General features: G+C 41.1%; 1 protein-coding gene across 2 annotated transcripts in view; it reads right to left on the reverse strand.

The window, feature by feature from the left end:
* Positions 1–4,102: 4,102 nt before the first annotated feature.
* Positions 4,103–26,116, reverse strand: part of LOC137433091 (N-acetyl-beta-glucosaminyl-glycoprotein 4-beta-N-acetylgalactosaminyltransferase 1) — a 143,096-nt gene continuing 121,082 nt past the window's right edge. Inside the window, exons 19-20 of one of the 2 annotated variants that reach the window (XM_068125546.2) lie at positions 12,624–12,750; positions 4,103–7,368 (exon numbers count right to left, since the gene is read on the reverse strand). In XM_068125546.2, coding sequence (XP_067981647.2) covers positions 7,263–7,368; positions 12,624–12,750 — 233 coding nt within the window. In that variant the 3' untranslated portion in view covers positions 4,103–7,262. Of the gene's footprint in view, positions 7,369–12,623; positions 12,751–26,116 lie in introns of those variants that run through there. The other variant, XM_078783070.1, reaches the window with a different exon arrangement.

Here is a 26,116-nt window from a genome sequence, read left to right on the forward strand (position 1 = left end):
AGGGTCTGAAAACTTATGTAAATGTGATATTTCAGTTTTTTATTTTTAATAAATTTGCAAAACTTTCTAAAATCCTGTTTTCTCTTTGTCATTATGGGGTAGGGTATTGAGTGTAGATTGATGAGGGAAAAAATGAATTTAAACGATTTCAGCATAAGACTGCAACATAACAAAATGTGAAAAAAGTGAAGGGGTCTGAATACTTTCTGAATGTACTGTATATTGTTACATTTATGGGGATAGGCAAGAGAATACCATAGGAAAGGTAGGAATGAATAGGAAATAGTATGGACCATGTGGCATGTAGGAACATTTCAATGTAACAAGTAGGGAAAATGTAGCGTCAGGTTGTGTTTAAATGTGCATCATATGAGGGATGATGCCGTGTTAATTAGTAGTGGGGTTTAAGGTTAATTTCTCCTGTTCATGACACCCTCTGTGGTCATCCCTAACATGTATAACAACTGCTGGCCGAGCAAAACATCAGCCGGCTAGTATTCATGCTCCATGGACACATACGGCAAGGGCCCGCCTAGGAGAGGCGGCATTACAGTGTTTCAATGAGGGGAAACAGGGCCAGCAGACCATGTCCCTTCTCCCCCCCTCCGAGTGATGCGGCCTGATGACATAGGCAGGCGAAGAAGAAGCAATTGGTTATTCTGGAGCGAGAGCACGATCAAGAAGCTTTGCTATTTTTTGTGTTCTTTGTGGAGAGCATTTTGTATAGTGATTGTGAGGGAACTTTGACTGCTGGCCTCTTCAGGGGGGCTGGAGTCTGCGCTGTCCTTCCCCAAACGGAGTAAAAATAAAAGAGGGCCGTCTACGTGCTTGCCACCAGCCTTGATACCGAGCACTTTCGGCACGCGGCGTTCAACGGCATCGCCATTTTGACGAACTTCCCGTGTGGGTGGCTCAGGGCTCCGACAACTGAATACCTTCAAAAGGATCCATTTTGGGCCAGCGAAGAGCCAGAGAGGGAGAGATTTTCTTACCATACCCTGTGTTTGTGTTTGTGCCTGTGAGGAAGTACCTCACTGTAGCATTTTACCTCAGCTTAATTTTTGTTATTTTCATTCCACGCCTTTATTTTCTTGTAAATAATTATCGTTACATTTTCATTGTCGTGTTCTTGGTTGGGTTTCGGAATAAACCCGTGTTTTCGTGATGTTCTTCCATCCTGCGCGTGTCATAACCACCAAATTGGAGATCGCCTTGGGAGTTAAAGCTGGTTTGGTTTGGTTCATCTGTCCAAGGCTGGTGATAACTAGCTGCGGACATGACAATATATATATATATATATATATATGTATATATATATATATATATATATATACATATATACATATATATATACATATACATATATACATATACATATATATATATACATATACATATATATACATATATATATATACATATACATATACATATATACATATATATACATATATACATATATATACATATATACATTTATATACATATATATACATATATACATATATATACATATATATACATATATATACATATATACATATATATACATATATACATATATATACATATATATACATATATATATATATATATATATATATATATATATATATATATATATATATATATATATATATATATATATATATATATATATATATATATATATATATATATATATATACAGTATATATATATACATATACATATATATATATATACATATATATATATATCTATATATATATATACAGATATATATATATATATATATATATATATATATATATATATATATATATATATATATATATATATATATATATATATATATATATATATATATATATAATGCCAAGGTGATATATTTGGTGATATATATATATCACCAAATATATTTTACACTTTTACACTTTGGTGATATATATATATATACAGACTTGGCATTTAATATGGAATTTTTTTTCTTCTTGACTTGGGTTTACTTTCTTAACTCAGTATATCAATCTGGTGAGTTTCTTTTACACTTTGGTGATTTATTTGTTAAAAGAACCATGTCACTGATTGTCTGTCGCAGCAAGAAGTCAACAACAGGATTATATCAGAGGTGGCGTGGCAAAATGTACAGACAGGTGCATTTGATGATTGGCTTCACAGTCGGGTATACAAGGGTTGTTGCGTTCTGTATTAGTGGAAAACAACTGCTGCACGTCTCCAAAAGTTATTTCCGCTTCCTCTGGAGATGGTCCGTCAACTTGACAATGCTGTTTGTCATGGAGTGGTGGCTTTATGAAATTACGGCATGAAACAGCGTGCTATTGCTCGGCAGTATGGCATCACTCAAGGTCAGTTGTCAAAGATCCTGAAACAAAATGCTCAGAGGGGTGTCCCGACTCCAATACCGAGGCCAGGACGTCCCCGCCAAACCACGAGGGATGATCGCCAGCTGCACCGGTTAGTCCGCAATGGCCATACCAAGTCAGCTAATCGGCTTCGGGCTGAGTGGCAGCAACTGACAAATGTGCCTGTATCCAGAAGGCTAGTCAACCAACGACTGGTTCAAGCAGGCTATCGTGCCAGGCGTCCCCTGAGAAAGCCACGCCTGACCAGACAACACCGCCAGCGCCGATTGCAGTGGGCCAGAGAGCACCGTCAATGGCAGCCAGGACACTGGAATCACGTGATCTTCAGTGACGAGTCTAGATTTCTGGTCTATCGTCAAGATGGCCGCGTCTGAGTGCGCAGACAAGTGCATGAAGCCTACAACAAAGGTTGTATAGTGCCAAGAGTCCAAGCTGGAGGTGGTAGGGTGAAAGTTTGGGCTGCTTTTCATGCAGGGGGCAAAACTGACCTGGTTGTTCTGAATGGAAACCTGAACCAGTTCAAGTACAGGGCCATTCTGGAAGAAACATTGCTTCCATTTGCACGTGCAGCCTTTCGAGGAAACTTTGTCTTCCAAGATGACAATGCACGGCCTCATCGTGCTCGCATGATCCAACACTTTCTTGCTGACCGTGGTGAAGAGCATATGGAGTGGCCTGCCATGTCCCCGGATATGAATCCGATAGTGAACTTGTGGGCAGAATTAACGCATCAAATCGACCACTTGGACCAGCAGCCGACCTCTGTGCGTGAATTGCAGCAGACTATTGTCACTGCATGGCAAGCGATTCCTGTCCAAACCTTGGCAAATCTCCTGAACAGCATGCCTCAACGTGTACGTGCTCTCCTGAATGCTCGTGGGGGTTACACGAAGTACTGAACTGTAATTTTACTGTCCGTAATCCAAGTCGTAATTTAAGTTTTGTTTTTGTTAAAAAAAATTTTGGCTAATGTGCAAAATAAAGAGATACTTCTGGAAAACGTACAGAAGTTTAACACAGCACTGTCCATGAATTGAGTTCGATATCAGTTTACATCACTTTCAAGGATCAATTTATTTGTTTCGAAATGTCAAATGTGGTTTTTGTTTCTTTTAAAGGTCACATTAACAAAATCTAGAATAATTTAAACATAATTCCAATGAACTTTTGGTTCTAAGACATCTTGAAAAGTAAGTTCACCCACACAAAAAAAAGATTCCATATTAAATGCCAAGTCTGTAGATATATATATATATATACGTATATATATATATATATATATGTTACATGTGCATAAAACATCTTGGTGATATCTACGCTCACCCCACTGTTGTCACCCACATTCCTCCTCCACCCCTCCCCCAACTAGTGAATTTAAGTGGATGATATGTTTGATTGAGATGATAGAGTATAGATTAGCACAGGCATGATGGGCCAAATGGCATCCTCCTGTGTTCAAGGTCCTTATGTGTCCTTGTGCGAAGATACTTCAATTAATGTAACTTTACCAAAACTCCAAATGAGAAGTTTAGTTTTTCAATTAAAATTCACATCCAAACTGCAACCTCTTGAGCAGGTCCCACTTTCATTAATATAAGTATCAAGTCCATCTTATTGGTAATCCAGTGGAATATACCTTCGAGTTTGGTTACCGTGCAGCTGATACACGTTAAGATTTTTGTTGCACAGCAGGGGGCTCATAAAATGTCATTCAAAAATAAAACCAAACAAGCAAACAAAGGAGAAACGGTTTTTTTATCAAAAATAGGAAATTTAGGAATACACTGAAATGCAATTTTTTTTTTTACATAGGTCAATCCTGGATACCTCCAGTAGTACAAGCAAGACAAAGAGCCTGGCTCACCCACAAACGGAATTCTTGAAACATGAATAAATAAATAAACAGAGCACACAAAATATATCCTTGCTTTTCCACACAAAAAGGTGAGAGATCACCTGAATGTGAAAGCATGTGGTTTCTCGAGCTCCACCTCGAGACATTTTAGGTTAACCACATCAGGGATGATTCATAAACCGTTCTGTGAATGCTACAGGAGCTGGCCTTGTAGAGACCGATAATAATGAAACGTCTGTTTTTAGAATCTATGATAAATCCATGTACATGCACATCTTGAGATGTACAGCGAGTGTGAGAAAGAAAAAACATCTCAGTAAACAAAGAACGTAATGTCAAGGATTTGAAAAATAAAAATACACTTGCAGGTCACATTGCTGTACGAGACATCTCAACATCTCTGAGGCATCATATATGCATTACCTGGAACAATCTCTTCCTGGCATCGTAAAAGCAGATCGTTTAACAGTGCGTTCACTTGAGCTTTCTTCGGCCAGCTTATGCGGACTCCATTACATCACTTCCAGTAAAGACTGTCTGTCTGCGGATCATCGCTAGTTGCCCGAGTGCAACGTCTGCGGTTACATCCAAGTATATGTTGCTTTAAGCTAAGGCAGCATCTTGTCCCCTCTCCTACTGTCTATGGAGCATTCAGTGACGAGTTATGCACAAGGAGCATAACGAGTGGACATGTAGCAATCTAGAACACCTACAAAATAAACAATAACACCGACAACACCTGGTCGCAATAAATTGATAATTCAGAGCAGGTACAGAGTAACTGAGCACGGTGCCTGGCGGATACAGTTATTCACGCATGTGCATTTCATTACTTTGATTACAGCGTTGATCACTCCGGTTTGTGTGTTTGTCTGTCTGCTCACTTATACTTACCAACAGGTCACAATTTTAAACTGATCTTCACGAAACTTCACCAAATGGTGGAGTTGGTGGTCCGACAGAATCCTATATATTTTTGAGGTCAAAAGGTCAATATCGGTCAAAGGTCAACCACTTTTCTCAGATTTCTAAAATCCTCAATTTTCATCCGATCGACATGAAATTTGAATAGGATTTTCATTTCAGCTTACTGAATTCAACCACCAACTGTTTTTTTAGGTCAACATAGGTCAGAGGTCAACATAGGCCAAAGGTCAACAACCTTTTCAATTTTTAAAAATCCTCTATTTTCATCCGATTGACTTGGAATTTGAATAGGATTTTCATGTCAGCTTACTAAATTCAACCACCAATTAATTATATTTGAGGTCAACACTCAACATCTTACTATAATTCACCAAACGTCTGTCTGTCTGTCTGTCCGTCCGTTCGAAGGTACCGCAAAAACAGCTGAACCGATCACAACGATATTTTGGGTGGGCAATCCTAGAACCCCCTGGAGTAAAATAGGCTATATTGTTTTTCCAATTTTTCAAATTTTCCAGTTTTTCCAAACACGATGGAATAATATTTACCGATATGAACAGTGATATGGCTTTTGTTGAAATTCTACAAATACTGTTTAGATTTTGATGAGAACTACGAACCTGCAGCGAATCCGGAAGTGGACAGATGACGGCAATGTGCGTGTTTGATAATATCCCAATACAACCGTCATTCAATCGTAATGTTAAATCATTAAACGTTAATCGTTTTGTTAAAGTATCAATTGATGATTGGAATTGAGTGAATACAATTACGATTTTGAATTTGTAATTGTAGTCACCCAACCGAACGGAACTTCACATCAGGATTTAAATATTTATTTATGTCACGAATGTTGTTTAAAGCTTATTTTTAATATTAATGTTATTTAATTTGTGATTGGAGTTATGCTGTTCGGAATGAAAAAAGAGATATCGAGTTCAAGTGAATGACGGAATGCTGTGACGGCTTCCACTTTCTAAACGTGAATTCGTGGATCGCCATATGCAGATTCGCCATTGACTGGGAATGGAACACACATACCTGTTTGTTTGCGAACGGGTACGTTTTTCATGGAAGTCCTTCACGAACTTGCTGTCCATGTCTGACGTGCGACTGAAGGTGCTACAGGAATGTGGAATTTATTGGTTTCATGTTTTAGCATTCGCCGTTTCTGCATTGTCTGTTTCCTTCTGGCCTCCCACCCATGTGTAGCATGGGTACCTCACTAGTAGGCCATAATGTCAACATAGGCCAAATTTCTAAAATTGTCAATTTTCATCCGGTTAACTTAAACTTTGAAGATGATTTGCATATCGGGTCACTGAATTCAACCACCAATTATTTTTGAGGTCAAAAGGATGCTCTACTGAGTGCCATTCTACTTTGTTCTGTTTTGCCAAGTGTCGCTCTTTGAGTGATTTTTTCTTTTGTTTGTATGCTTTAATTAAATTACCAATTTATTGCACACCTTCACACCTGAGAACCTCAGGTAAAAAAAACGCACTGTGATCTCAATCCCATGCATCCCGGATATCATCTTCAGTAAACGTATAATCCATCGCTAGTGTTTTGTTAAGGAGGTATTAGTATGGCCAGAAGCTGTGCAATGTTTACAGAGAAGGGAAGTATTCACGAGGTGTTTCCAGGAAGCGAAGAATCACCGATAGTGTACATAAGCAGAGTGATGCATTTTTGCACAAAAAATAAAAGTAGTTAAAATAAAAGCTCCAAAAAAACATCCAGACATCCCCATAGTGCGACTGATGATCAAGTAAGTACAGTATGAGTCGTAAAGCCTGGCTCAAGTGTTTATCATTGCCAGTACCCCTTAAGAAACAGAATCCCAAAACAAAGTACGAATGGTCTCCTCCTGCATCCAAGTTCCTTGGGTATCCTTGTGCAAGTACCAGTTCAGTTATGGCTATCTCTGTCAGTGAAATCAACTGTCAGCAGTACATGATAAATATGGTGAGGGAACTAATGAGAAAGACAGTGAGAGATGACAGACAGACAGACAGACAGAGTGAACCAGAGAGACATAGACAGTTAAGATTCCATGGTATATTCTCCGTATTGGTGAATACTCCTTTGTGGACCAGCTTGCCATCACGAGTTCAATTCCGATGGTGCATGTGGTTCCACATCCCATGACGTGAGTGGTACGAATGATAAAAATGGCGGACGTAAAGTCGCTCCACTTCTAGGCCCGCTTGTAACACCCTGGGGATGTGACAATGGAAAGAATAAATTAGGTAATTGTTGGTAGCACAAGGTGGTGTTTGTGGTGGTTGTGGTAGTGGTGATTGTGGTGGTAGAGGTAGTAGTAGTAGTGTTTGAAGACAAGACAATGTTTGCTTAATGTGGTTATCTTGGGAGTTGTAATACAGTACTTTAAATAATTTACATGAGGATTCCGTGGTCATGGCTTGTACTTTATTTCAATCTGGATTTATGTACAACCCTCATGCCATTTACAGCGGTTAGGGTGCCGGCTTGGGATCCCAGGATCCTGGGTTCGAATCCCGGTCGATCGCTGAATTAACACCAGGGGGGCTGACTCAGCCTGTCATCCTTCCGAGGTCGGCAAATTGAGTACCAGTTCACTGGTAATTCCCTGTGTGTCGCAAGAGGCGACTAACAGGGTTGGCAGCAGGAAGGGCATCCGGCCATAAAACATTGCTTCAAAAAAGGGACCACGGTGCCCAAAAAAGGCCAACCCCTGCTCTGTGGGGAAAAATGGCCTCGAGAGGTGGTTTGTTGGTTCCTCATGCCATTTACCTTTGACTTAGCTTTTCAAATACATTATTCATATTTGTAACGAGGTAATGCTGTTCCAACTGTCTAATTCAAGTCCAGACTCAAATGTGGGACATGATAACTCTGCATTGCCCATAAACATCCTAACATTTAAAAATCATTACAAATTAAACAATTGAGCACGTTCTACCTGAACACGAAACCAGCTTAGAAAATCCAAAACGAATGAGATTCCACATTTTGTTTTAGTTGGGTTGTCCTTCACACCAGCTAGCTAAGCCGTTGCTTAAGCTAAGCCGTTGCTAAGCCGTTGCGGAGTAAACATTAATTATTTTTCACTATTGACAACTATTTACATAAGAAATAACTAGAATGGAACTAGGTAGAGCACATACCTCCACCAGGCTGAACAGTCTGTGTGTTGTAACTCACTGATAGGCCGGATCTATATCCGTACCTTAAGCAAAATCAAATCAGCTTGTTCTGGTCATGAATCCAACTCATCCACCAATTTCGTCATAATCCATCCATAACCTTTTGAAATATCATACTATTTATCTTTTTTGGTCCGATCTCTCAATTATGAAGGATCACTAAAAAAATATTGTATCTGGATCCAGATCCGAAGCTTCACTAAAATCGAATCCATTCGTCCTCATCATACAATCAATTCAACCTCTGCACCAAATTTCGTCCAAATCCGTTCATAACTTTTTGAGATATCCTGCTCCCAGACAGACATGGGTGAAAACTCAAGGTAAGCATAACCGCCATCCACCTTCAGTGATGCTTGGTGACACTTTGCCACCTCCACCCTAAAAATGTTTTTTAAAATTGTGATCGGCTTCTATCCTGCAATTATTGTCCCCCGTCGCACCGCGGAGCGAAAGGGGGACTATGGTTTTCCCCTCCGTCCGTGTGTGCGTCTGTCCATGCGTGCGTCCGTGCGGACGCGAAGGACCGAATTCTAATTTGGTGTGTGGGTGCAACTAGGCATATGGAAGAACGCTATTGAAAATTGGGTCGCCACGTCAAAATCCAAGATGGCCGCCGCCATGTATGTCTGAACCTTGTGAGCGGAATATCTTGAAAAATAAGCGAAGTACCAACTTATAATCTGGTGTGTGGGTGTATCCTGGCATAAGGAAGAACGCTGTTGAAAATTGGGTCGCCACGTCAAAATCCAAGATGGCCGCCGCCATGTATGTCCGAACCTTGTGAGATGAATATCTTGAAAAATAAGCGAAGTACCAACTTCTAATCTGGCGTGTGGGTGTATCTAGGCATAAGGAAGAACGCTATTGAAAATTGGGTCGCCACGTCAAAATCCAACATGGCCACCACCATATATATGTCTGAACCTTGTGAGCGAAATATCTTGAAAAATAAACGAACTACTAACTTCTAATCTGGTGTGTGGGTGTATCCACGCATAAGGAAGAACGCTATTGAAAATTGGGTCGCCACGTCAAAATTCAAGATGGCCGCCTTGCGTCTTCCACTTTGTCAACTCACATCACTTCACCGACGGGGGACCTAGGCGTAACGCTTGTTTATTTACATATGTAAAACTGGTGGCATATGTCACCTCAGTCAATGTTAGAGTTAGTGTTGACCTTCAGCTCTCTCAAATTTTACAACACCAAGTTGAGGTTCCGGCTTTCTCCTTTTCATTAATGCCATTCGTAGCTTCTTCAAATTAATGATTTAATTACATTAATGAACATCATTAGAAATAATGAAATTGATATATGTGGTAAAATTACATGCCCAGACCAGGAATCGACACCAGGTTCTCTGGTGAACTGTACCAGTGCTCTGCTATCTGAGCTATCTGGGCGACCCTGGCCAAGCATGCAATTTCCCACACATCGAAATACCACTCTCTTTCCGTCACTGCTACCGCCACCGGGGCACTCGCTGCCAACCATAGCAGACATGGAAGAAGACCCTCTCGTGATCAGACGGTTGGCGCTACTATGGTTGGCAGCGAGTGCCCCGGAAGCAGTGACAGAACAAGTACAAAAAGTTTAAATTAAAACAAAAGCCACGTCGATGTTACGCAATGCCTAGATGCAGCTGTGCCTATAACGTCGATGTTATAAGCACAGGACATTCCTATTGATTCGATTACTTGATGTTATTTTTGTGCAAAGTGAAAATATATCTCGGCAATTTCCCGTGTGTGGCGACGAATTTTTAATATATCTCGGCATTTTCCCGTCTGTTATTTCAGGCGGTGTATGACTGACCATGCCGCGATTGAAAAAAATATATATCTCGGCAATTTCCCGTGTGTGGCGACACGTGAACGAAGCTATGCTCCTCTCTCCACATTATTGTGACGACGTATAAATTAAATATTTCATCGTGACGATTGTCATCAAATGGACGAATTTTTAATATATCTCGGCATTTTCCCGTCTGTTATTTCAGGCGGTGTATGACTGACCATGCCGCGATGTAAAAATATATATATCTCGGCAATTTCTCGTGTGTAGCGACACGTGAACGAAGCTATGCTCCTCTCTCCACATTATTGTGTCGACGTATAAATTAAATATTTCATCGTGACGATTGTCATCAAATGGACGAATTTTTAATATATCTCGGCATTTTCCCGTCTGTTATTTCAGGCGGTGTATGACTGACCATGCCGTGATTGTAAAAAAATATATCTCGGCAATTTCTCGTGTGTAGCGACACGTGAACGAAGCTATGCTCCTCTCTCCACATTATTGTGTCGACGTATAAATTAAATATTTCATCGTGACGATTGTCATCAAATGGACGAATTTTTAATATATCTCGGCATTTTCCCGTCTGTTATTTCGGGCGGTGTATGACTGAGCATGCCACGATTTAAACAAAATATATATATCTCGGCATTTTCCCGTCTCTTATTTCGAGCGGTGTATGACTGAGCATGCCGCGATAAAAAAAAAAAAATCTCAATGGACTTGAAGTTACAGGCCTTTGAGAATTCATTTCGTTCTATAAAGGGCAACTTTCATCGGATTTTCTTCCCGTTTTTTTTCAACCGAGTCTAAAACTATGTTAGCGACTGTGAAAAATGAAATGATATATCGAATTTGATTTGAAAGAAAACTGTGTGAGAGAGGAAGACACCACGGGCCTACAAAACAGGCCTCAAAGCTATGCGAGTTAATAAAATGGTGGATATTTGTTTATATGAAGCCTCTCCCAAAATGGGTGGAGCTATGGTTCCCAGAATGGGTGGAGCTTTGAGGTTTTGTCTTTGCTGCAAGAACAAGAAGAAGAAGAAGAAGCAGAGGTAACAACAACAACAGCAGAGGGCACTCTATGAGCAGCGTCTGCGACGCGGCTAAAAAGAGTTGCAAATACAGTATATGTGTGGGGAAATTGCATGCTTGGTCAGGATAGCCCAGATAGCTCAGATGGCAGAGCATGGGTACGGTTTACCAGAGGACCTGGGTTTGATTCCTGGTCTGGGTGTGGAATTTTCCCACATATATCAAATTAATGATTTCAGCAGAACCTCTGCCATTTATCAATGAATTCAACCAAAAGCAAGGTCGCTCTAAACGGACATGTCCTGTCGTGGTGAGGGTAAATCCAAGATGGCCGCGCCCATGAATATGAAGCCACGTGACTGTGTACGCACTGTTAAATTATCTGCTCTGACAACCGCTCTCCCCCCACCTCTCACCGTAACACTGAGGCTACGGGAAATCCCTCACCCTAAAGCGTTACGGTGTTTTGTGTACAGGTCTATAGAAGCCACGAGACCGAAGCAACATGTCGCCGTGATTTTCTCTACCGTTGGTGCTCTACCACACTGTTTTTCTTCCAACAATGTAAAATGTTTTATTTTAATTTGCCCCTCCCCCCAAAGATCCCTGCAGTTTGAGCATGGATTATGAAAAGTACTAATCGTCCATCATGAGAAAAAGCTCTAGTTACTGTATTTTGGTGCTTGGTAAATTTACTGTGACAAACTACTCAATTAATTTAAATGTCACTGTGCACTATTACTTCTTAAGGCTTTTGTAAACTATGAATAAATGTTAAGTTGAAGTAAAATCATTTAAATAAAATAACAAAGTATTTTTTTTAAAGCTTGAGAAGGAAGTAGGATGAAGGCAAATGAACTTTAGCTCTTTCACGAAGCTCGATTCAGTATACAAAAAAAATAAAAAAATTCACGAAGGGGTTAAGGAGGTTGAATGACAGCAAAATAAAAGGAATAAAAGTGATGAAAGCAAGTGTACAGTTAGAGACCTGAATAGGTAAATGTCTAAATTTACCATCTTTGTAAATTGTCTATGTAAATAAATTTATTGCAGGAAATGTAAATTATTGTAAAATATTATTAAAATGTAAATATTGCAAATGTAATATTATTGTTGTAAAATAATGTAAATATTGTAATATTGTAAATGTATTTGTAAAATGTAAAATTGTAAATTATTATAAAATGTAAATGTAAAATAATAAATTTATTGTAAAATATTGTAAATAGTAAATAGGAAATGTCTAAATTGGCAAAAATGTCACGGTGGGGTAAAAATAGGTAATATATAAGAGTAACAGATAAAGGAGGTAAATGTCTAAATGTCCAGTAGAAGAGGAATAGGTTAGAGTGGTTAGTTCACCAGAGAGAGTGAGTGCGAGCGAGGAAAGAGTCAGTGAAGTTTGAGGAAGCACTCAAGTTAAAAGGAAATAAAAATAAATACCTGTCCAATAGTTCCCAATCCTCACCACCCCATCGATCCCGAAACTCCTCAGTGTTCATTCCACCAACACGATCAAAGTCCGACTTGTACAGGCCAAGGAGCCCAAATCCATTGACTTCCCAGTAGCCTGTAGTTGCACAGCAGAGGCCAAGGAATGGGTGAAGATTGGACAAGATACAAATTTTGCAACCACTAGTTAAGAATTCAACAGGACTGAATAAAACAACCAGACTCGGTGGCATAATGGTTTCGAGCATCCACTCAGAGCCTGGGAGAATGGTGTGTTCAAATCCTGAAGGGAGTCATTCCAAAGACGATTAAAAAATGGCACGTGGCGACTTCCTTGCTTGATGCTCAACATTTAAAATGAATAGAGTACGGACAAACAACCATAGATTGGCAGCCATTGCACATGCTTGATGGGCTTAATGGCCTCCTCCTGCGTTGAAGTTCACTGCAAGGGAATTCATATTATAATGTCGGTTTAAAATTGCATGTCAGATTAACATATAGTATGATGTTTTATTCTGTCAGTTTAAAGTACAGTATGAGATTATTTATTCTGTCTATTCTGTATAAAGTACAGTATGAGATTATTTATTCTGTCTATTCTGTATAAAGTACAGTACGAGATTATTCTGTCAGTTTAACGTACAGTATGAGATTATTTATTCTGTCTATTCTGTATAAAGTACAGTATGAGATTATTCTGTCAGTTTCAAGTACAGTATGAGATTATTTATTCTGTCTATTCTGTATAAAGTACAGTATGAGATTATTTATTCTGTCTATTCTGTATAAAGTACAGTACGAGATTATTCTGTCAGTTTCAAGTACAGTATGAGATTATTTATTCTGTCTATTCTGTATAAAGTACAGTATGAGATTATTTATTCTGTCTATTCTGTATAAAGTACAGTACGAGATTATTCTGTGTTTCAAGTACAGCATGAGATTATTTATTGTCTATTCTGTATAAAGTACAGTACGAGATTATTCTGTCAGTTTCAAGTACAGTATGAGATTATTTATTCTCTGTACAGTATTCTGATAATTTAAAGTACAGTATGGGATTGTTTATTCTCTGTAGTCTGTCAGTTTAAACAGAATACAGAGAATCAATAATCTCATACTGTACTTGAAACTGACAGAATACAGAGAATAAACTAGAACGCCACTCAGTAGAGCGCATACTCCCACCGTGGGTTTAGTTGGAATAATACGTTTTGTTTAACATCCCCTCTCCCCAAAACAATACATGAAAAAGAAAGTAGGCCCTAACTGTCAGAGAATTTGTTTTGATACATCTCGGAATTAGAGGAGAAAAACATCATTTAAGAATAAGAATAAAAGCTTTAATGCAGTAAAACAGAAAAAATCTTTCCCAAAAAAATTCCTGGATCCGTAATAATATCCTGAGATTCACCAAAAACTAATCAATTCTTCCTTATCCCAAAGGTAATCATCCCACTGAAGGAACTGCGCTCCAACGCGAGTCGAAAGAATTGACGCGACCAAAGACGGAATTCGTCCGAGTTGCTTTATTGAAACAAAACAGCTCAGGTATTCTGACAAGCCCGTTTTTCGGGCAACAATATATATACACATTTATGTCGGGAAGTTTGCCCGGGAAAACCTATACCGGGCATGCCCGGGTATCAAGGGCGAGCCTTGGAAAGGCGAGTCTGGACCTGCCCGGGCGTGTTTGGCTGCGGCCTGGCAAGTCGAGGCTGGGCGTGCCCGGGCGCTCTGGGCGAGCACTGGAAAGGCGATAGCGGGCATGCCCGGACGCTCTGGGCGAGCCCTGGAAAGGCGATAGCGGGCATGCCCGGACGCTCTGGGCGTGCCCTGGAAAGGCGATAGCGGGCATGCCCGGACGCTCTGGGCGAGCCCTGGAAAGGCGATAGCGGGCATGCCCGGACGCTCTGGGCGAGCCCTGGAAAGGCGAGAGCGGGCATGCCCGGGAAAGACGAGACCGGGCGTGCCCGGGAGGTTCGGGCGTGCCCGGGAACAGTGAGTCCGGGCATGCCCGGGAGAGGCGCGTCTGGCCGTGTTCTGGCCGGTGCAAGGCGATTATGTACATCCAGCGGTAACCGCTACACCACCAACTTTCATCCAAATCCGTTCAGAACTTTTCCAGATATCTTGTTCACAAACACACGAACACACAAACATACGAACACACACACACACGGACGGACGGACACAATCGAATGCGTTACTCCCTAGCGGGAGTAATAAACCTGAAAATCGCAGAGCCAGAACCAGAATTATTTATTTGGTCTGGGAAGCCCATGCGAGGTTTCTTCTTCTTCAGCCTCTCACAACCCTGGGTGAATATGCGATCTTTTAAAAAAAAGTTGGAATTTTGCCAAATCTGTTTTGTTCGTTTGTTAATATACCTCAGCCATTGACAAATCTGGAACTAAGTCTTTATAAGTTCATCAAATACTGACACCGCGAATGACATTCGCTGAGCTAAATGTTGATATCTCTTCTGAGGTAAAAATAATAAATAAATAAAAACAGTTTTAAAGCATTATACGTATCAAACGATACATTTTATGAAACGGGGAAACCTAATACACACTTTGGTGGTTTTAAAATGACAGAATATGTCTTTATTAAAATTAAAAAATGAACATTGAAGACAACGCTGCTAAAAAAATACACCACTCTAACGCATAACCACGAGTTTAAACTACATTTACAACAAATATGAAAACTATTTTCAGATCACAATGTTAAATATAGAATATATAGAAGATAATGTAAAAAAAAAATGAGCCCTATCTTCCAATGGTAAAAAAATACTTCAAAAAATTCCTGGATCGGGAATAATATCCTGAGCTTCACCAAAAACTAATCAATTCTTCCTTATCCCAAAGGCAATCATCCCACCAACTTTCATCCAAATCCGTTCAGAACTTTTGCAGATATCTTGTTCACAAACACACGAACACACACGGACACGAGTGAATGCATTACTCCTTGGCGGGAGTAATAATCTGTCAATATTCTGACAGTTTAAATACCGGTGTGTACCCCGGTTTAGAATAGGTACACCTCATCCCTGCGTGTCGTAAAAACATGCATTTTAAGGCCATTTTCCCTGCAAGAGCGGGGGTTAGCCTTGCGGTCCCCATGACAATCTTCTCCATCTTGCCCTATTTTCTGCATCTCTCCTTGTTAACCCCCTTGCCCGCATGTCTTCTTCCACCGTCTTTAGCCAAGTCTTTCTCAGTCTTCCCCGTCTTCTACTTCCTTCTACATTCATTTCCATCACTCTTCTCAACCAGTCACTTTCATCCTTCCTCAACACATGACCAAACCATCTCAACCTGTTCCTCTTCACAGCATCAATCACAGGCTCTATTCCTATCTTCTTTCGCAATTCATCATTTGTATTCCTCTCTCTCAGCGACACTCCGCACATCCACCGAACCATTCGTAACCACCGTTTAGAGGCCATTTTTCCCCGCAAAGCGGGGGTTGGCCTTTTCGGGGACCGTGGTAGTTGTTGTTTTTTGGTCCCCTTTTTGAAGCAATGTTTTACGGCCGGATGCCCTTCCTGACGCCAACCCTTTTTGCCGCCTTCAACGACAAACAAGGAATTACCAGTGAACTGGTACTCAATTAGCCGACCTCGGAAGGATGACAGGCTGAGTCAACCCCCCTGGCATTAATTGAGGCGACTAAAAGGGTTGGCGTCAGGAAGAGCATCCGGCCATAAAAACATTGCCTCAAAAAGAGAACCATGACAATTACAACTACATATGGGCAGGGTATAGCCCGAAGTACCCCGTGGGGGACCTCAATCCCTCTCGTCAAAACTCAAGGTGGGGAACCCGATCGAAGCAAGGGTGGAAATCACTCCATTTATGACGACGGAACGTCTGATGCCCGACGTGGAGATCAGTTTCTGAGTTTTGGGACATGGAATGTAGGGACAATGACAGGGAGATCAGGAGAAGTGGTGGAAGTATTGGTCAGAAGAAGAGTGGACATATGTTGTGTGCAGGACACGAGATGGAAGGGAAGTGGTGTGAGAATGGTGAAGGGGAGGCAGGGACAGAAATACAAGTTTGTGTGGCAAGGGTGCCCGGAGGGCGTGAATGGTGTTGGTGTCCTGTTTTCTGAGGAGTTTGTAGACAGTGTGGTGAGTGTGACTAGAGTGAGTGAAAGGTTGATGATGGTGAAAATGATGATTGGAAAGCTCTTGGTGAACGTCATCTCGGGATATGCTCCGCAGGTTGGTCGGAGCGATGAAGAGAAGGACAAGTACTGGTGTGCAATAGAGAAGCTGATGGAAAACGTGAAAGATGAGGAAGTTGTTGTGGTAGGAGGAGACCTAAATGGACATGTGGGAAGGAGTATGGACGGTTTTGAGGGAGTTCATGGGGGTTACGGATATGGTGTGAGAAATGGAGAAGGTGAAAGGATTTTGGAGTTTGCTGATTTGTTGATTTGTAATACTTAGTTCCAGAAAGAAGATAATAAGCTTGTTACATACACGTCAGGTGGGTCGACGACAACCGTTGACTACCTGCTGGTGCGTAGGCGAGATAGAGGGCACCTCCGGGACACAAAGGTGATCCCGGGGGAGGAGGCTGTTTCACAGCACCACTTGGTTGTCTGCGACATAAGGGTGAAAGGTGCGAGGAGAGCTCGGCGGGTGAAGTACCAACCGAGAATGAAGGTGTGGAGGTTGAAAGAGGTGACAGTGAGGGAGGCATTAAAAGAGAGGCTGAGTATGGTAGAGGATGATGTGGTTGAGCTTGAAAGTGGTTGGATGTCAATGAAAGATAGTCTGTTGGGAGCCGTTGGTGAGGTATGTGGATGGACAAAAGGACCACCGAGGCACTCGGAAACATGGTGGTGGGATGATGAAGTTGGAAAGAAGATTGACGAGAAGAGGAAGAAGTTCAAGGAATGGCAGAAGGCAAAGGGTATGGGGGCATAAAAGGCAGAGCATGAAAGTTATAAGGCAGCCAAGAAGGCTGCAAAGAAAGAGGTAGCAAAGGCGCAGGAGGAATGTAGGAAAATGTTTGGAGAACGTTTGGATTTGGAAGAGGATCAGAGAGCGGTATTCAGGATTGCAAAGCAGATAGCGAAAGAGAGGTGTGATGTGATGGGGGTGAGTTGCTTGAAGGATGAAGTGGGACAAATCGTTGTGGACCCAGATGGAATTAAAGGAAGATGGAAGAGATATATGGAAATACTGTTGAATGCAGAGAATGAATGGGATGGCAACTTTGAGAGTAACCCAGTTTTAGGACCGGCAGAGAAGATAACCGAGAAGGAAGTTGAGGAAGCGATAAAATCAATGAAGAGTAGAAAAGCGGGAGGGCCGACGGGAGTTGTGGGAGATATGTTGAAGGCAGCAGGAAGTGAAGAGATTGGGGTGTGAAGAGAATGTCAGAGATCTGCAATCTGGTGGTGAAAGAAGGCCGCATTCCAGTGAATTGGGAACTGAGTACACTCGTCCCTCTATACAAGGGGAAAGGTGACCCTCTGGACTGTGGCTCGTATCGAGCGATAAAGTTATTGGAGCATGGAATGAAGGTATTGGAAAGGGTGTTGGAGAGGAGGATAAGGAAGAAAGTGAAGATTGACGAAATGCAGTTTGGATTTATGCCAGGAAGAGGAACGACAGACGCGCTTTTTATTGTGAGGCAGTTGCAGGAGAAGTACATGGAGAAGGGGAAGAAGTTGTTTCTTGGGTTTGTTGATCTGGAGAAAGCATTCGATAGGGTTCCACGTGAAGTAGTGACATGGGCATTGAGGAAGTTAGGAGTGGAGGAATGGTTGATCAGAGTAGTGATGGCAATGTATGAGAGAGCGCGCACAGCTGTAAGGACGAAGGACGGGAACAGTGGTGAGTTTGAGGTGAAGGTGGGAGTGCATCAGGGGTCGGTACTAAGTCCACCACTATTTGTAGCTGTGATGGAGATGCTGGCTCGGAATGTAAAGGAGAGTTTACCATGGGAGTTGTTGTATGCAGATTATCTGGTGTTGATTGCAGAAAGTATGGATGGACTGAAGGAGAAGATGAATAAGTGGAAGGAATGTATTGAGACAAAAGGCCTGAAGGTGAATATCGGAAAAACCAAGGTGATGGCAAGTGGTAAAGCATGTGGTGAGGTGGAAAGAACTGGGAAGTGGCCATGTGCTGTGTGCAGGAAGGGTGTCGGAGTGAACTCCATTCAATGTACAATGTGCGCTGAGTGGGTTCATCAAAAATGTAGTGGTTTGCGAGGGTCATTAACCAGTGTGGCAGCTACATTCAAGTGTAAGGTGTGCACAGAGGGAGCTGCAGATGGAGGAAATGTTGAGTTGGATCTTGGAGACGGCGTGAAGCTGGAAGATGTGAAAACATTGTTACCTAGGAGACATGCTGAATGGAGAAGGTGGATCAGACTCGGCAACGGCTGCTGGAGTGAGAAGTGCATGGAAGACGTTTCGGGAACTGAGTGGCGTGCTGACGAGGAGGGGAGTGTCGTTGAAGCTGAAGGGAAAGGTGTATGCTGCATGTGTGAGAAGTGTTATGATTTATGGGAGCGAGACATGGGTAATGAACGTAGAGCAGCAACGAAGGCTGGAAAGGGTGGAAATGCGAATGGTTCGGTGGATGTGCGGAGTATCGTTGAGAGAGAGGAAGACAAATGCTGAATTGCGAAAGATGACGGGAATAGAGCCTGTGATTGATGCTGTGAAGAGAAACAGTTTGAGATGGTTTGGTAATGTGTTGAGGAAGGATGAAAGTGACTGGTTGAGAAGAGTGATGGGGGTGAATGTAGATGGAAGTAGGGGACGGGGAAGACCGAGAAAGACTTGGCTAAAGATGGTCGAAGAAGAAATGCGGGCAAGGGGGGTCAACAAGGGGAGATGCAGAGAATAGGGCAAAATGGAGAAGATTGTCATGGGGACCGCAAGGCTAACCCCCGCTCTTGCAGGGAAAATGGCCTTAAAATGCCTGTTGTTGTTGTTGTTGTTTGTATTGTCAGTTTAAAGTACAGTCTGAGATTATTTATTCTCTGTATTCTGTCAATTTTAAGTAATGTACTGCCTGTTTTTTCATGCCACATTAAAATTGAGAATTATCTTTTATAGAGCACAGACAGCACTTTGAACTCACGTCGTTGAACATCTCTAACTGTACACTTTTTTTGGGTGGGGGGCATTTCTTTCTAAGGTTCGTGGAGTAGCTGGAACACAATTTACACAAACACAAAGGAAGTGAATTCACTTCCCAGAGCACTCTGGGTACCAGCGATTGCATCTGAATGACATCGCTCTTCTCTATGCATTCAAAGGGGGCTATGACTGCCTTTAGAGGCCATTTTCCCCGCAAGGCGGGGGTTGGCCTTTTTTGGGCACCATGGTCCCCTTTTAAAAAAAATGTTTTACAACCGGATGCCCTTCCTGCTACCAACCTTGTTCGTTACCTCTTGCGACACACACGGATTTACCAGTGAGAACTGGTACTAAATTTGCCGACTTTGGAAGGATGACAGGCTAAGTCAACCCCCCTGGCGTTAATTCAGCAATCCACCAGGATTTGAACCCAGGATCCAAGGATCCCAAGCCGGCACCCTAACCGCTAAGCCATTCAAAGGGGGGCAATGAAGGAGGAATTTCCTCCTCCCCATGGATGTCAATCTATGGGGGTTTTCTGTGCTCTATCCTTTAAATGCTGAGTGTCAAACAAAGAAGCAGCACGTGCCGTTTTAAAGTATTTGGTACGACTCAGCCGGAGTTTGACATGCTTTTCGACAGTTTTCCGGGTTTGAAACGCCGGCAAAAATTAACATACCCCTTGAAGCCGACATTATAATACAAGTTCCCTCACAAGGAACTTCAATGCAGTAGGAGGCCATTAGGCCCAGCAAACCTCTGTGGTAAGTGCCAACCTATGGTTGCTTGTCTATTGCTCTATCCTTTTTATTAGTTTAAAGTAAAGTGGTACCCATAAAGCTTAGTTGACACAAGTACAGGTTTTACAGTAATAATTTCTATTTCCGGGATCAAGACGTGCTGTGGCGATCACACAAGATCGGAGCACAAACTTTCAGGGCATTTTCAGGGGAAAATCCACATTCACTTCCATAAAGCTTAGTTGACACAAGTACAGGTTTTACAGTAATAATTTCTACATGCATCACATTATTATTATTATTATTATTATTATTATTATTATTATTATTATTATTATTATTATTATTATTATTATTATTATTATTATTATTATTATTATTATTATTATTATTATTATTATTATTATTATTATTATTATTATTATTATTATTATTATTATTATTATTATTATTATTATTATTATTATTATTATTATTATTATTATTATTATTATTATTATTATTATTATTATTATTATTACTACTACTACTACTACTACTACTGCTGCTGCTGCTGCTGCTGCTGCTGCTGCTGCTGCTGCTGCTGGAAAGTGGATGTATTCAATTGTATACAGTTGGACCCCGACATTTGTGGGGAATACGTTCCTGGAAAATACCGCGGATGTTGAATCCACGAATGTGGGAGCATTGTTTCAATGGAAAAAGGGGGGATATGTTTCCAGTAGTTTGTGATAAACAAGAGAAAATAAAAAATCCCCTGAAAATCCACAAATACACCTGCAAAAACTGCGAATAAGTGGAACACAGGGCCGCGAATGTCGAAGCAAACCGCGAATACGGCTGCCAAACCCGCAAATGTTGAATGGGTGGTGGGGGATGGTTTATGTGCATGTACAGCTGTTTTATGCGTGACGCGTGTAAGATGCTTTTGGAAGTGATGTGCGGCTGTGCGCGGCTGGTGGAAAACGTTTTTGCAGAGGGAAAATTTTACAAACACGAATGCACCTGATTACAGTTTTCATTAAATGCTTACAAATAACATTCCAAAAGGTTAGCTCACTCTTGCTGTGATTGTCATGTTACTTTGTCAAAAATGAACCGTTTGTGCTCCGATCTTGTGTGATCGCCACAGCACGTCTTGATCCCGGAAATAGTTGTCTCTTTAACTGCTCGGAGTTTAAGCTTGAAGGAAGATACGATATTCTGTATTATCTTACAATGATAGATGTTGAGTTAAAATCGCATAATTTTAAACGTACTGGTACCCCAACCTCGTGTTAGAATTTCATTTTATTTTATATTCAAAATAAAAGTTCATTTCTACTTGCGTTCCATGAACCAGCCTCGCTGATCGGCGCAAGATATACACCATATTACAGGGGAGAGAGTTACACATTAATCGTGAGTGGAGTAAAGGAATCATGAGACTTAAAACGAAACAATAGATAGATAATTAAATAATCACTTGGAGTTCTCAATCAAAAATAAATGATAAAATAATTAAGTAAGAAACCAAGCAAACCCCCTCTCCACGACATATCCCATCTATAATTTTCTTCCTCCCTCCCTCTCCTTCACGTGCGGAGGGTTTGTGATTGTCTCTGTGAACCAGGCTTTTTCCTTAAACAGAAAATACCAACAATATTAACCTGAAATCCCCACCGATTGGTGAAAAGGAATAATCAACCATGTACCAAGTAAGTCCGTGGGTGGATGGGAATTTTTTTTTGCGGCCGCGAAAAACCGCGAATACCCAAGACACAGGGCCACGAATGTAGAAGCAGGGCACATTTTATCAACCGCAAATAGGTGGAACCCGCGAATGTCGGAGTCTGACTGTACAATGTAATGATGGTACCATTGGTGTGTTGTCCTGAATCACCCAGGTCATGCAATGAAGTACAGCAGTCATCTATTCCCCTCTGAAGTCACACTTCCAATCTCCAGACCCCATCTCATCTCATCAAGTTATTAAGGCAAAATCTAACTCATATTTCTCTGGAGCTTCAACAGCACTTGAGCACTTCTGAATTACAACAAACACAGCAAAAAAGATACAGAATAAATACACACACATCATGCAGATGTCAAGCACCTACAGTCTCGTGAAAAAGTAAGTACACCCCATGTAAAGTTTTGACTTTTTCAACATATTTCAACATACAGCTATTTGATCTTCATTTCAACAATATTGATAGATAAAGGTGATATAATACAACAAATATCATGAAACATTTACATTTTGTAGTCCATTGTATAATTTAAATAAACATAAATGCAAATTTCGCATGTGGAAAAAGTAAGTACACCCCGACATTTATCACTACTTCAAATACCAAAAATTAAAATCAGGTGCACCAGCTCAGGTGCAAAATGATTAGAACATCGTCAGAGAGGATCTTGGAAGAACCTGTCTTATTTAAACCTCAGACATTTAGTTTGGTTTGCTCTTTGTTGTTGAAGTGTGCGGCGTCACCATGCCTAGATCAAAAGAGCTCTCTGGGGCCTTCAGAAAGAGGGTTATAGATGCCTACGAGTCTGGGAAGGGATTTAAAAAGATCTCCAAACAATTTGAAATCAATCAATCGACTGTCCAGAAGATCATCTACAAGTGGAGAAGATTCCAAACAACTGCCAACTTGGTCAGGCCAGGCCGCCCCACCAAGTTCAGCCCGAGAGCAGACTGCAAGATGCTGAAAGAAGTCTCTAAGAACCCCAGAATGTCATCACGGGACCTACAGGTAGCTCTTGCCACTGTTGATGTCAAAGTGCACGAGTCTACCATTTGAAAGAGGCTGCACAAATTTGATCTACATGGGAGGTGTGCCAGGAGGAAACCTTTGCTGTCCAGAAAGAACATCAGGGCAAGACTAAAGTTTGCCAATGAACACCTAGGGCCCTAGGCAAAGACCAGCACTTCTGGAACAATGTGTTCTGGACAGATGAGTCAAAGATAGAGCTATTTGGCCACAGTACCAGAAGACATGTTTGGCGAAAACCAAAGACAGCATTTGACCACAAGAACCTGATACCAACTGCAAAGCATGGTGGTGGAAATATTATGGTTTGGGGCAGCTTTGCTGCATCAGGGCCTGGGCAGCTCACCATCATATAATCCACTATGAATTCTTCATTGTACCAGAGGGTGCTTGAGGATAATGTGAGGCCATCCGTCGGAAAGTTGAAGCTCAACCGAAGGTGGACCTTGCAACATGACAATGACCCTGAACATACCAGTAAATCCACCAAGGAATGGCTGAAAAGAAAGAAATGGAGGGTTCTGGAATGGCCAAGTCAAAGCCCAGATCTAAATACCATCGAGATGTTGTGGGGGGATTTGAAACGAGCTGTGCATGCAAGAAACCTCTCAAACATCGCACAGCTGAAATAATTCTGCATGGAGGAGTGGGCAAAGATTTCTCCCAGTCGATGTCAGAGACTGGTAGACAGTTATAAGAAATGCCTACTTGATGTTTTTTCTGCCAAAGGGGGCAATACCACTTTTGAGAGCCATGGGTGTACTTACTTTTTCCACTTGCGAAATTTGCATTTATGTTTATTTAAATTATACAATGGACTACAAAATGTAAATGTTTCATGATATTTGTTATGTTATATCACCTTTATCTATCAATATTGTTGAAATGAAGATCAAATAGCTGTATGTTGAAATATGTTGAAAAAGTCAAAACTTTACATGGGGTGTACTTACTTTTTCACGAGACTGTATATCCATGTACTCATAGATTGTGTCTGTAAGAGTGTAAGTCATGCCTAAACACAAGTTATTTCAATCACCCAGATGACAATTTTAACTTTCCCCACAAATGAACTCAAAGTAAGCTTCCTTCTTGCAAAATACAATGATTCCTTCACACTGTTTCTTTACGAGACCATTTTATCACTGCTAAAGTAAATTCTAAATTCCTGTCTATCATCAGAATTTGTTAAAATCACAAAACATTGACTTTTTAGATCAAAGTTGTATTTCATCGCTCTGTCCACATACACGCCCAGTCAAAACAACAACAACAACAACCTGAAATGCTCTCGTTTGTAAGTCCTCCTTAATCTCCTGTCATGCTCCATCTGTCGTTTCTCGTGGAAATTGTCAACACCAAACATTTCAGCTTGTCGTCCTACTTATGATCGACATCTGTTGTATCATTTCTGATTCCTGAAACTGAGACGGGAGAATTGGCACAGTGCACAGCATTACCAATGAAGCTCACTGCACAGACAGACGCTGCTCATCTCATACAGATATGAACTCGCCGGCAGAGTCTGACCACAAGTATGGAGGGTGTTCATTAAAAGGCTGTGAGGATGACAGGCTCCTGAAATTAGTGACTTAAGGCTTTCTTCCTTCCCTTCACCAGCTGCAATGTATTAAGTTAAGTAACCACACCTCTCAGGTAACTCTCGCATCCAACTCCTCAGGAGTAAAATGGAAAAGAAATTCAAATTTGTGCATCAACTTCACATTCACACCAATCTTAAACAAATACAACCAAGGTAACAAGATAAATTACTGACTCAACTAACACGTCTCTCTTCATAACTCATCAAATACCACCTTCCCGCATGCTCCAAACAGCCGAAAAACAAAATTTCCTCCTTTACCACACTAACCTCATCCCCTACCTCCATATTAGGGTCAGTGTCCATCCCTATTTGACACAATTAAACTCAACTTTATTTGCATTTCCAGGCTCTCAGAAAATCATACAATATTGTCATATGCACAAAATTGTTCCCTCTTGAGGACAGTCCACAACAAGTACTCCTACTATATAAAAATGTATGTCTCCATGTCTGTTCCTTGTAGAATTGAAAACGGCTTGGCCGACCTCCATAAAATTTTGCAATCGTGCTTCGGGTTTCCCAGGGTCGGGTCATGGGCATTAAATACATCTCTACTCTGCTACCCACCCTCGTGAGTGTGGGGAGACGCCTTGCGATTTTTGCCTGTACACGTGGAATAGTGTAAGTGCTTTAACCACTGACCCCTGCAGGAGGGAGTGGATATTTGTAGGTGGGAAACGATGCAATTCCAAAAACAAATCCCCTTGCTCATGGAGGGAGTGGTTATGACTAATGTCAACAAAAATGGAACCATGTAAATACAGTGCATTCAGAAAGTATTCAGACCCCTTCACTTTTTTCACATTTTGTTATGTTGCAGCCTTATGCTGAAATCGTTTAAATTCATTTTTTCCTTCATCAATCTGCACTCAATACCCTATAATGACAAAGAGAAAACAGGATTTTAGAAAGTTTTGCAAATTAATTAAAAAGAAAAAACTGAAATATCACATTTACATAAGTATTCATACCCTTTGCTATGACACTTCAAATTTAGCTGAGGTGCCTCCCATTTCTCTTGATCATCTTTGAGATGTTTCTACACCTTGATTGGAGTCCACCTGTGGTAAATTCAATTGATTGGACATGATTTGGAAAGACACACACCTGTCTATATAGTGTGTCTTTATAAGGTCTCACAGCTGACAATGCATATCAGAGCAAAAACCAAGCCATGAGGTCGAAGGAACTGCCTGCAGAGCTCGGAGACAGGATTGTGTCGAGGCACAGATCTGGCGAAGCCTACAAAAA

This window comes from Myxine glutinosa, chromosome 8 (genome assembly GCF_964187855.1).
Source record: "Myxine glutinosa chromosome 8, kmMyxGlut1.1, whole genome shotgun sequence".
In the NCBI taxonomy this organism is placed as follows: Eukaryota; Metazoa; Chordata; class Myxini; order Myxiniformes; family Myxinidae; genus Myxine; species Myxine glutinosa.